This window comes from Branchiostoma belcheri, unplaced genomic scaffold, assembly GCF_001625305.1.
Source record: "Branchiostoma belcheri isolate BF01 breed outbred unplaced genomic scaffold, Haploidv18h27 scaffold116, whole genome shotgun sequence".
In the NCBI taxonomy this organism is placed as follows: Eukaryota; Metazoa; Chordata; class Leptocardii; order Amphioxiformes; family Branchiostomatidae; genus Branchiostoma; species Branchiostoma belcheri.
Genome location: NW_017802558.1, coordinates 894,971 through 908,671, shown reverse-complemented (window position 1 = coordinate 908,671; position 13,701 = coordinate 894,971). Strand labels below are relative to the sequence as shown.

Below are 13,701 nucleotides of genomic sequence, written 5' to 3'. Positions count from 1 at the left end.
TACGGGACACTGTCCAACTGCAGCCAAATAAATAGAAACACAATCTCTTTACTTTTACATACAGCATTTTGGGTGAATATCTACTGACGTAAATTAAATTTTCTCAACAGCAGAGTGTAAAGTAAAGCACAAGCCTGTAAATGAATGGGATCAGAGCAGGTCAATGGTCAGCTACAACCTGCGGAAACACTCAAGAAAGTAAAACATTGATAATATCTTCTAGGGTACAGAAACCCATCCACTAAATTCAGATAACGATTCAGCGAATAATTTATCCCCAGCCCCTGCAATCTCTTCTGCCTTTGGTTCTCCGACTTATTGACATGAGAAAGCGTCCGCTTGAAACTGCCTGCTGGCACGTTCAAGCAAAGTCTTAGAAAATGTTTAATGGCATTTAGGGAGGCCTCGACTTGCATGGGGTACCTCCCTAATTCCGCCCTTGCAGCGAGACTGCAAGACGACCTAGGTACACGTAATGACTGTTTACAAAATTTTATGTGAACCGATTCAATTGGACATATTTGGAATTTTTAGACGAACCCCATATTTCAGAGCCGTAGAGAATAATGGGTTTGACGCATGTGTCTAACAGAAATGGGCGCATCGGCTTTGTCTAGTGTCTAGTTTACTGTTAACCGTGTCCATTCATCTTGTTTTGTTGTGACCTGTACTTAGCCAAGTGTGGCAGAAATGTGCAATAAAGGTCTTCATTTATTTAACACGATGCAATATTCTTTAGATAATAGCAAATATCCAAACTGTTGTGTTTTAAGCACTAACGGTTGATTTACCTCAACATGGCTGTATTTGTGACGTTATGACAAATACTTCTAAAATCACACTTCACATTTTAAAAATATAGTATTAAAAGATAGCAGGAAACATCCAACTGTTGTGTTTTTAGAACTAGCAGTTGATTTACCTCAACATGGATGTATTTCTTACGTTATGAAAAATATTAACAATATTCCTCTTCAAATGTTAACAATTCTATCTTACTTTCACATGTTGGTTGACTCGCACTCCAAGTGCCATCCGCCTGGCATGTTAGTGAAGAAGCACCGGCCAGAGTGTACCCTGTGATACATGTGAAGGTCAACACGTCTCCATAGGAGTTAGAACCGCTCACTGCTCCGTTTGTAGGGGATCCCGGCATGGGACACTGGACAACTGTGTGCACAGATTGTAATGTGTTCTATGATATCCCTATACGGCCATCTGGATGATTAAGCAAACTGGGTGTTTTCAAATATCAAACAAATTATTAGTTTTCATCTGTCATTACGTATTAGTGCCCTCATTCTCAAAAGTAGTTAGGGTACGCTGTACTGTTTTGATTTAAAATATATATATATATAATCTTGTGGATGAACTGGCAGTCTTATGTGCTGTGGTATTTTCAATTACCAGGTTTACAAAAACTGGCAAAAGTACATTATTATCATTGACCATAAAAATTGATATAATAGGATAGATCTAGAAAGAAGTTTGTATCTCCTACTTGTACAGGTCGGTACATTCCTACTCCAGGTGGCGTCAGCTTGGCAAGTTGAACTAGAGCTTCCCACAAGATTGTATCCAAGATCACAGAAGAACGTCACTACGTCTTGGTAGAAATTGCTGCCGGTCTTTCCACCATTGTCAGGCGCTGCTAGCACTGGGCATGATACGGCTGAAACAGAATGAAACACATTTGAAAATAAAAGGTCTGTTTTTTTACATAGTTCCTTAAATGCCATATGAAATGTATCAATTGTTGAACAACGAAACAGCATTGTCAATACACTATTATTTACTAAGATTCGTCAACTGTCACGGCACCTTTTGCAGGAAACGGTTAAAATGAGCAATTATTTGTTCTAACCCTAGTTTTCGCAATGCAACCCGTCAACTTTGTATATATCACTCGTTGTACGCATTTTACATACAGCGGTTTGTAGCTTAAGACAAACGACGGAAACTTCCTCACATTATACAAGGGGCCGTCGGCTTAAAGTCATCATCTGAATATTACAATTCTTTACGACATATCTGGCCTGTCTTTCTACTCTAGATCTAGACCTAGTGGTCTACTGAATTCAAGCTTACTCAATTTTCTGGGACCATCAAGATCATTTAACAGATTGTGTTGACATTTGGTGTATTTCCTTCAGCGCGTCTCTCATTATGTTGAGCCCATTTGATAGTTATTACTTTGTATCTGTGCTTTTCTTTAGTTCCTGGAATTTTACCTGAGCAAGTTGGTGGGCCTCCACTCCAGAGCAGGTTTGATTGACAGGTAATTGTAGAAGAACCAACCAGGTTGTATCCTGGGTCGCAAGAAAAGGTGGCTACATCTCCGTCGTACCTGGAGCTGTAACTTACGGCACCGTTTGGAGGGGACGTCGGCACGGGGCACTGCCCAGCTGCGGAAAATCAACAGTAACACAATGTTTCTATTCTGTTTTTTATAAAGCATGTGAAATTTATACAATGTCGATCGCTGCTTTGAGGGACAAAAACATTTTTGTAAGGGGAAAAGGCCCCTGAGATTAACTTACCATATACATATATGGGCCATGGGACGGTTGGTGGCGACCATATTGTGTATTGATATTTTTATTTATTCACATATATTTATTGTGAATGACGCAAAAAGCACAGATTGCTTATGTGACGCCTTCCACTAAAACATTTAACGTGAGTAAAACACTATGACAAAATACATACATAATTACAAAGTCGGTTAAAGAAAAATGAGTATCAACAAGACAAGTTGGTGATTTATCAATTACGAGAACCAACCAGTACAGTAAATAAAGTTTTGAACTACATCAAAGACATTACAGTTTTGTAAATGTGAAAGTGATGTGGGTCCTCTTAGCAGTAAGGAACATAAAGGACTGTGGATCTAGAATTGTGGATTAATATTACTCTGTACCGATCTCTACGTTACTACTACATTTATCGTAACGAAATAACATACATGTATCTGCAATGCACAATTTACGTTCAATGTTGCTATAATGAAATGTGATATTGTAAGAAGTCATCACTAGCTGTATAAAACGTTCTGCACATATTTATTCTTGTGGTATGTTTCCAATATATTCTTAAGTACGTCAGTTGTTTCAAAAATATAAGTCTATCGAAGTCTACCAATGAATTTTACCTAGAGAAAATATGGATACTAAACAAGAACATTTCTTTAAATTTACCGTTTATGATTTGTGTCTTTTGGTACCCGGCTGAATATATGAGAAGTCGGCGTTAATTTTTATTTCTAAACAAAACTCGTTCAACTTGATAAATGGATCATCTGATACACACACGAACACGGCCCAGACACACAACACATTCATGGGTAGGTAATACTGTTGCCAAATTGCTATGTCACTGAACTGTTTATGTAAAATCATTGTCTGCCGCACAATTTCGTATTTTCCGAGCCAATAGCTAAGATGAAAAGTTGGGATAGCAGATCCCCTGCACCATGACACCACTAATGTCAGAACCTGTCCCCTACAGAAACCGTTGTATGTACCTTACCGAATCGCACTAAATTATTCATGTCAAGGGCAAGCTTGTGCAGCCTCTTTTCAAAACTATTACCTCTTCAAGGCTGTTTATCGTCGGTATCTCTCATGGCCATACACGACCCCAGTTGAAGAACCTCTTTTGCAATTTGCTCACCTGTTGTTATGATGCCCAAAAATATGACGGAAGAAAGAGAGAAAGAGATTGTACCCTTTTTATTTTCAAATATGCTGTACCGATCGGCATCTGCTAATATCAGTACTCTGTCGGAATTTCCTACCGTCGCAGGTTGGTGCGGTGTTACTCCAGGACCCTGAAGACTGACAGGTCCGTGTAGAGAAGCCATTCAGGCTGTATCCTGTGTTACATGAGTAGGTGGCCACATCTCCGTAGTTCCTGGAGCTGTAGCTTACGCCGCCGTTTGATGGGTTGGATAGTGTCGGACATTGCACAGCTGCAATTTATACAAGAATGTAAGACATAAAAGAAAAGATAGACATAAAAGAAACAAGAGAGAAAGAAAAAAAGAAAAAGGAATGAATGGAGGAAGGAATGAATGAATGAACAAGAAAAACGAAGAAAAATATTAAGTAGGAAGGCCTCATTTGCTCTGGAGCAAATACAGCATATTTTAGTCATACCCCTCCCTATAAAATAAATTGTTTGAAACTTAACCCTGTGCAAAAATAGAACATCCCAAAATAATTTTTGCCTAGAGCGAGTTATTTGCCATCGATCCAAGTCATCCAAGTTTAAAATGCAGCCTTCCAAACTTGACACAAATTTTAAAAAAAAGTGTCCTTCTAGTCAAAAATGGCCCCATGTCAGAAAACATTTCCACAAAAGAATCGACTTTTTCTGTGATCAGCCCTATCCAATTCTTAATTTAAAAAAAATTCATGGCCTTTTCAAGAATGATCCATGTTACCCTGGCAGGTTGGTGCGGTGTTACTCCAGGACCCTGAAGACTGGCAGGTCCGTGTAGAGAAGCCATTCAGGCTGTATCCTGTGTTACATGAGTAGGTGGCCACATCTCCGTAGTTCCTGGAGCTGTAGCTTACGCCGCCGTTTGATGGGTTGGATAGTGTCGAACATTGGACAGCTGCAATTTGAACAAGAATGTTAGACATAAAAGATATGTTAGACTTACGGCACCATTTGGAGGGGTTGTCGGCACGGGGCACTGACCAGCTGCGAAAAGAGTAACACAATGTTTTCATGGTGTTTTTTTATAAAGCATTTGAAATTCATACAATGTCGATCGCTGGTTTGAGAGACACAAACATTTTTGTAACGGGAAGAGGTCCCTGAGATTAACTTGCCATATATGTATGGGGCATGGGACGGTTGGTGGCGACCATATTGTGGATTAATATTTTTATTTATTCACATATATTTTTTTAGAATTACGCAAAAAGCACAGATTACTTATGTGGCGCCTTCCACTAAAAACATTACACGAGAGTAAAACGTTATGACAAAATACATAGTACATAATTACAAAGTCGGTTAAAGAAAAATGAGTATCAACAAGACAAGTTGGTGATCTATCAATTACGAGAACCAACCAGTACAATAAATAAAGTTTTGAACTACATCAAAGACATTACAGTTTTGTAAATGTGAAAGTGATGTGGATCCTCTTAGCAGTAAGGAACATAAAGAACTGTGGATCTAGAATTGTGGATTAATATAATTACTCTGTACCGATCTCTACGTTATTACTACATTTATCGTAACGAAATAACATACATGTATCTGCAATGCACAATTTACGTTCAATGTTGCTATAATATTGCTATAATATTGCTATAATATTGCAATATTGCTATAAGGTTGCTATAATGTATGTGATATTTTAAGAAATCATCACTAGCTGTATAAAACGTTCTGTACATATTTACTCTTGCTTTATGTTTCCAAAATATTCTTAGATACGTCAGTTATTTTAAATACAAGTCTATTGAATTCTACCAATGAATTTTACATAGAGAAAATACGGATACTGAACATTTCTTTAAATTTACCGTTTATGATTTGTGTCTTTTGTTACCCAGCTGAATATTTGAGAAGTCGGCGTTAATTTTTATTTCCAAACAAAACTCGTTCATAAACGGATAATCTGATACACGAACACACACACACACACAACTCCCCCCCCCCCTCACACACACAATCATGTGTAGGTAATACTGTTGTCAAATTGTAAGGTTACTGAACTGTTCATGTGAAATCGTTGTGTGGCTCACAATTTCGCATTTTCCGAGCCAATGGCCAAGATGAAAAGTTGCTTTTAATTCGTCAAGACATCAAAACATAACAAGGACAGTGTGGCGCTGCACTCAAGCTTATAACATACGTTAACAGCGCCACACAAATGAAAAGTTGGGACAGCAGATCCCCTACACCATGACAACACTGATGCACGTTATCTAATCGCACTAAATTATTCATGTCAAGGGCTATTACTATTTGTGCAGCCTCTTTTCAAAACTATTACCTTTTCAAGGCTGTTTTTTTACTAGGTAACGTCGATAACTCTCATGGCCTTACACGACCCCGGTTTAAGAACCTATTTTGCAATTTGCTCGCCTGTTGTGCATTTAAGGTACCTTGACTATTACTTTCTTTCTTTTTTCAACCAAACTTTCTGTTTCTGACATCAGCGTATTAGTTCCCACGTCGACCGGACGCATCAGAAATTTCTCCTTTCATGTACCCTGGTTAGTATCGATTGGCCAGTTTCTCTTCACCTACTCATCCGTAAAAAATATTACAGATGAGTTTGTAAAGAGACATTACTTACAGTATGTTCCAAATGTGCTCTGGGTGCCCCGCACGTAAATATGCATGCATTTTCCAGGTTGTTGGCATACGAAAAATGTTTCAGACAATTTTTGTCATATCCCGTGCCCCGCACATGTTGATATTATTACTTATGGTACAAAGTTGCATATCTCACCATAAACACTGTCTTTATTAGTATTAGATAGTTCCCTACGTTTGGAAAATGCCCAACAAAATATACATGTACATGAAGAAGTAAAGAGAAAAAGAGATTGTCCCATTTTTTATTTTAAAATATGCTGTGCGATTGGCATCCGAAGTCTACCGTTAAGAAGCTTGCTATATCAGTACTCTGTCGGAATTTCCTACCGTCGCAGGTTGGTGCGGTGTTACTCCAGGACCCTGAAGACTGACAGGTCCGTGTAGAGAAGCCATTCAGGCTGTATCCTGTGTTACATGAGTAGGTGGCCACATCTCCGTAGTTCCTGGAGCTGTAGCTTACGCCGCCGTTTGATGGGTTGGATAGTGTCGGACATTGCACAGCTGCAATTTGAACAAGAATGTTAGACATAAAAGATATGTTAGACTTACGGCACCATTTGGAGGGGTTGTCGGCACGGGGCACTGACCAGCTGCGAAAAGAGTAACACAATGTTTTCATGGTGTTTTTTTATAAAGCATTTGAAATTCATACAATGTCGATCGCTGATTTGAGAGACAAAAACATTTTTGTAACGGGAAGAGGTCCCTGAGATTAACTTGCCATACATGTATGGGGCATGGGACGATTGGTGGCGACCATATTGTGGATTAATATTTTTATTTATTCACATATATTTTTTTGAGAATTACGCAAAAAGCACAGATTACTTATTTGGCGCCTTCCACTAAAAACATTACACGAGAGTAAAACGTTATGACAAAATACATAGTACATAATTACAAAGTCGGTAAAAGAAAAATGAGTATAAACAAGTTGGTGATCTATCAATTACGAGAATCTACCTGTACAGTAAATAAGGTTTTGAACTATATCAAAGACATTACAGTTTTGTGAATGTGAAAGTGATGTGGGTCCTCGTAAGAGTAAGAACATAACGAACTGTGAATCTAGAATTGTGGATTAATATTACTGTGTACCGATCTCTACGTTACTACTACATTTATCGTAACGAAATAACATACATGTATGTATCTGCAATGCACAATTTACGTTCAATGTTGCTATAATGAAATGTGATATTGTAAGAAGTCATCACTAGCTGTATAAAACGTTCTGCACATATTTATTCTTGTTGTATGTTTCCAATATATTCTTAAGTACGTCAGTTATTTCAAAATATAAGTCTATCGAAGTCTACCAATGAATTTTACCTAGAGAAAATATGGATACTGAACAAGAACATTTCTTTAAATTTTCCGTTTATGATTTGTGTCTTTTGGTACCCGGCTGAATATATGAGAAGTCGGCGTTAATTTTTATTTCCAAACAAAACTCGTTCAACTTAATAAATGGATCATCTGATACACACACGAACACGGCCCAGACACACAACACCCCAACCCCCCCCACACACACACACACACACATTCATGGGTAGGTAATACGGTTGCCAAATTGCTATGTTACTGAACTGTTTATGTAAAATCATTGTCTGCCGCACAATTTTGCATTTTCCGAGCCAATAGCTAAGATGAAAAGTTGGGATAGCAGATCCCCTGCACCATGACAACACTGATCGATGTCACAACCTGTCCCCTACAGAAACCGTTGTATGTACCTTACCGAATCGCACTAAATTATTCATGTCAAGGGCAAGCTTGTGCAGCCTCTTTTCAAAACTATTACCTCTTCAAGGCTGTTTATCGTCTGTATCTCTCATGGCCTTACACGACCCCGGTTGAAGAACCTCTTTTGCAATTTGCTCACCTGTTGTTATGATGCCCAAAAATATGACGGAAGAAAGAGAGAAAGAGATTGTGCCCTTTTTATTTTCAAATATGCTGTACCGATCGTCATCTGCTAATATCAGTACTCTATCGGAATTTCCTACCCTGGCAGGTTGGTGCGGTGTTACTCCAGGACCCTGAAGACTGGCAGGTCCGTGTAGAGAAGCCATTCAGGCTGTATCCTGTGTTACATGAGTAGGTGGCCACATCTCCGTAGTTCCTGGAGCTGTAGCTTACGCCGCCGTTTGATGGGTTGGATAGTGTCGGACATTGCACAGCGCTACCTGTAAATGTCATTACACTTTTGTATTTTGCTTAATAACACAATCTCTACGGACACTACACATCTCTACGGACACTACAGCATGGTAATTTATGACTGTTATTCTGTTTATTTACAACCATTATAAAAGTGGCTTCTGCCATAAGGCCACCAAATTTAGTTATTTCAGAATACTGAATCTATATGAACACATGGCATTTATATTCCAACTAGTGACTTTTTAGTACTTCACTACACGTGTTCACGGACAAAAAAACAGGCAACTGAAAGTCTGTATCTGACATTTAACCCAAAGTACAAGCAACATAAAGACACATATTTTGCATCACAACTAGATATACCATGTAGAACATGCAAAATGGCCAGTCCTATCATAATTTTTGGGTGCACAGGAATATATTTTGCTATTAAGTGTCAACAAATGCATTTCTTATAACATGCAATACATGTTGGTAACGGCACCACAGAAAAGACCATTTTTTTTATTATCATCTAGGCCAAGGTATAGATAGTGGCTAGTTTATGACGGATATTTTTTCTTAATTATCAAAGCCTATCGCCAATTCATCACATGAAACTGAGTATATCCGATACAGTTCAGGGAAAACTGAAGATAATAGTAGATGAGTGTTGCAAAGGTCTACCTTCAAATACTTGGACCTCACACAGGGTCATGGTTCGTGAGGAGCCGGGGAGAACGACGCCGACGTACCGCCCCGACATCCCCTGACATGAGACGGAAATGGACGGCTGGCTCAAGTCGATGTAATGGTCCCCTCCACACTTGGGGTTCAAGGTGATCTGGCTGGAATCCCCGATGTGGATGTTGAAGGGGTTGAGTCGACTTTGACAACAGTCGAAGCGATTAAAGATGACCACACTGTACATCAATAACAACGGTTTTAATGTGTTATCGTCTACTGAAGGGTGGCATGGACACATTTTTTTCTTTCTTTTTTCTTTCTTCTTTGTTACGCTGTAGAGTATTTACATTTGCCAACATGATTGTTATTCTTGATGAAGACTAGTATGGGTGCCATCTTAGGGCACGGTCACATTTTCAAGCCGGGGCCCGGCCGGGTTGTTTGCGTGAACGGAAAATAAAGAATTTGTATTAAGAGTATACACAAATAGTGATAATTTTCTAAAACTTTTTTTTTAATGTTTTGCTGTCTTATATAATAATTTTCGTTCCATACGACTGCCCGGCCGGGCCCCGGGTTGGGAAATGTAACCGCGCCTTTATTTGTACACCGGTTCTCTCATACTCGCTCCCTAAAACATAATGATGTGTAGAAACTTTATTTGCAAAATCATACCCGAATGCTAATTGCTTTTTTACAATCAAGTATAATACTAATTGCAATACAGTGATTAGGGAGTGAGAACGGGAGCCCCGGTATACAAATAGGGTGGCACCCATGTTAGAAGAAGACATTGTATTTTGCAGTGTTGGTGCACAGGTTAGTACTGGACAGTAAATAAAACTTATCGTAAGTCTGTTCTATTCGTACCTGCCAATGCCATACGATTGCCCAAGATCCACCCACCAACTGGGATTAGGTACCCACTGTGAGGTGTGTGTGCAAGAATTTTGGAAGTAGTCACCATCGGTGTTCCCATCTACCGCGTGGTCGGCAATCATACCCCACTCAGTGGAGGACTGGTACGCTGCCTTCCCTTCTGCGATGTTTATATCTGTATATACATGTATATATATATATATATATATATATATCCTATATATCATATATGTATATAATAGATATATCATTTCTATAAACGGTATAGATCTTTACACTTCTCTTTATACCATAGGCATGGATAAAATACACTGTTTTTAGGTTTATTTACCTTCAGTTTCTCCTTCTTTCCCTTTTTTCATCCCAACCCAAAAAAGGAGGGAGTGCTTACCGTCTGTTACATTTGGATGTGTTTGAGTTACAATACTTTGCGACATGTTTAACTGATAAAAGCTATGCAAATTTCGATCCAATTCGCATGATGCATGATAAATAACAGAAACGTCTACGTAAATGTCCGGAATTTCATGAGGCATGTGGACGTTAAGATAAGTATAACTGATGTTGCTTGGATGAAGAAGATGATCAACTGATACAGTTTGTAGAAAGGAGGAGCATATTTCAGCACGTTTTTTTATACAACTCAAATCTGTGAAAAGGTTGCAAGATTTGTATCTTGTTGCTTTTGGTGAGTCTTGAGTGTCCTGTCCCCAGGAGTAACCGGCCACATCTGTTGTTACAGTTAGTGGTATTTTGAGTGTTCTGTCCACAGGAATTTGTTTCTCAGCATAACAACACTTACTCCAACTTCCGTCACAGACAAAGTATCAGTTTTGCGCACTCATATTGAATCTATCTTGCGTAAGTACCTCCATAGTGGAGGTATGTTTTCAATGTTGTCCATTTGTCTGTCTGTTAGGGTTCGTAATGACGGACGTATGCGATCGGGGAACTCTTGTTATGTTTTCAAGGCAGTATATTTGAACAGACATGCAATCATATCGCGAGATCACGTTGTGAAGTGATTGGTCATTAATTATCCTCATGAAGGCGACAGTGGTCGCTGAAAATTTGATCCCTGTACAATCGTGTGTTGGAATAAAGTTCAACCTTTTACTATGCAATCATATCTTTTGATAGAACGGTGTACGAAAATCACCAACCTGGTCCAACCAGCCGATCATACATGTTGCCACGTGATGCATATGGCTTAGAAGGACAGAGTATGTTTTTCAAACAGCACCGGTTCAGTGTGTTGAACTGAAACGACAGGCATGTCGGTTCGGCACAGCAAGCTGATACACAGAACTGTAGGGTAGTATCACTATAGCAAGCTATGTCTTCTGCAGGCCCCCCACAGTCCTTCTGGGGGAAGTGCTGAAAAGTTGATAGATCACAACTTCCTGAAATAAAGAGACAAGCGTTTATTAGTCGGGTGGCGTAGGGTGGCGTAGTGGTACATCATTCGGCTGTGAACCGGGAGAACCTGGTTCGATCCCGAGTCGTACCCGGGACATGTCTGGACATGCGCCCGACGTTGTACCCTTGGGAAAGGCACTTTACACGACTTTTCTCACTCCACCCAGGTGTGAATGGGTACCTAACTTCGGTTGGGGAAAGCCGTATTGAGGTCACTTTGTGGCGCCGAATGGCAGCCGCACAGACCCTTGCGGCAGTTCCACAAAAATGTGGAACAAATATGTATCATGTGTATTATGTGTATTATTATGTGTATTATTACCATTCGTATCACCTGATTGTAAACCCTGCATCGATTCAGCACTATACGGCTGCGATTGCACGGGTGATGTTTGGCCAATAAACTAGTATTGTACTAATGTACAATGTACTAGTATTATTTACAGGAGTAAACATGGCATATTTATGGCTACCTTAGCGTCACACAGCTGTAATAGACTTAACGACCCGGTATTATTGTAGGTAACAAAGCACCCTTTTTATGTTTCTTTGAATTTACTTTTCAATACCACCGGTTGCAACATGCTAAATGATCGTTTGCAGAAATCATGTATTCAGCACCAAGGCCAGAGAAACCAGCAAACAGTAGCAAACACGCACAAGACATGAATGAGTAACTGGTACAATGTATGGCAAAGAAGAAACAACATGGGTAGATACATGAAGTAATACTAGAATATAAATCTAATAGAGCTAGTCCATAATGATACTAAAGCTAATCTATTGTGTTTTCTTAAGGAGAGATACTCGTGTGTCAGTTATTTACAATATGGTGTCGCTTTTGTAGCTATTCAGATATGAATTTTCCAACGTATTGAAGATATTTGGTTTTGAATGGGGTAATGTAACATTAATTTTGGAAGCTATGGAGTGCATCAACTTTTGCCTGTTTTCTTCATATGTTGAGAATGACATCATAAAGTGGAAATCGTCTTCAATATCCTCCTTGCATGTCGGACATAATCTCTGATCGGTGTTGCAATGTCGCTGGGAAAAGATGTGATAATGGAGGATAAATGACTCTTGTTTACGGCCGGGAAATCTCGTTAGAAAACTGACTGTTAAAGTGTTGAATAGGGGGCAAGACAAATAAAACAGTCCTTTGTTGTTTTTAAAAAAATAAAACAAAATCGTCCTACCTGCTGCTTGGGTCACCAGTTGAAGCAAAATCAACACGAAGACGACTTGGTTGATGAGGCTACTCTGCATTTTCTTTCTCGTCTTCATGATGTTCGCCAAATTTTAGTTGAATGTGTAGTCAACAAAATCCGCGACCACTTCAGAGAGGTTCGTCCTTAGTGACTGTGAACAGAGCTACAGGTTCTTCGCAACATAAGAAAACCGCACCCATCCCCGTCATGGTAAATTAGAGGACTACAAAAAAAGACACACAGCATCGCTCTGTTGGACGTAATCGAGTGTATAAGCCTTTCTTACAGAGTCCTTGTGTGAGATGAATGCCCCCATTTTACATTTTTGCCCCAGTGGGCGAAGCGAAGGTCATAAAACTACATGTTTATATCTTATCTTTATAGTACACGCATGCTAAAACAAAACCACATTTACAAGCACACATGCGTTGGCTCGGTTGTAAAATATCATTTATATAGACCCAGTATTAAGCGAGATGCTGGTATGTAATCAGAAAAAAACGTAATTGACAAGCCAAGCATGAAAGGGCCAGAAACGGACCTAGAGTACAGTGCACTTTAGACGGCCCTGGTATCACAGCGACATTGCGGCTGGCCACTAAATTATTCATGGCAAGGCGTGTTTGCGAGCACTACACAATAGACGTGTTGTGTTCAAGCCAGTTGACTTGATGCAGCCACGGCAACGCTGATGTCAGTTGACGTCATCCTCTTGACATCTTTTCACCGACCTGTGTAAATGCATTCGTGTGTGTGTGTGTGTGTGTGTGTGTGTGTGTGTGTATGTGTGTGTGTGTGTGTGTGTGTGTGTGTGTGTGTGTGTGTGTGTGTGTGTGTTTTCAGCCATTCTATTCTTAGAATGCTATCATATTTCGAGAAGCTATGAATGAATATATTGTAATGACATATGTAAAAAAACTTAGGCATGGATAGAATATTCTAAGTGTTTTTCTATTCCTTCTTCTCCTGCCATTTCGTTTGATACAACTTTGCACCACATGCAGTCCACGTC

The 13,701-nt window shown here is 39.4% G+C and overlaps 1 protein-coding gene across 1 annotated transcript; it reads right to left on the bottom strand.

Moving 5' to 3' along the window:
* Positions 1 to 2,088: 2,088 nt before the first annotated feature.
* LOC109462394 (E-selectin-like) lies at positions 2,089 to 9,424 on the bottom strand. Its single transcript, XM_019758933.1, has 7 exons — positions 9,181 to 9,424; positions 8,358 to 8,537; positions 6,673 to 6,846; positions 4,445 to 4,618; positions 3,797 to 3,970; positions 2,232 to 2,405; positions 2,089 to 2,096 (listed from the first exon to the last, which is right to left on the bottom strand). The coding sequence occupies exons 1-7, from the start codon at positions 9,422 to 9,424 to the stop codon at positions 2,089 to 2,091; spliced, it is 1,128 nt and encodes a 375-aa protein (XP_019614492.1).
* Positions 9,425 to 13,701: the final 4,277 nt, after the last annotated feature.

Excerpts from the sequence above, each read along its gene's own strand:
- LOC109462394 (XM_019758933.1), bottom strand. The coding sequence starts at position 9,424 with ATGTACAGTGTGGTCATCTTTAATCGCTTCGACTGTTGTCAAAGTCGA. Across the intron at positions 8,538-9,180 it reads TGAGGTCCAAGTATTTGAAG|GTAGCGCTGTGCAATGTCCG; the intron begins GTAGACCTTTGC and ends TGACATTTACAG. Across the intron at positions 3,971-4,444 it reads CACCGCACCAACCTGCCAGG|CTGTGCAATGTCCGACACTA; the intron begins GTAACATGGATC and ends TATAAATTGCAG.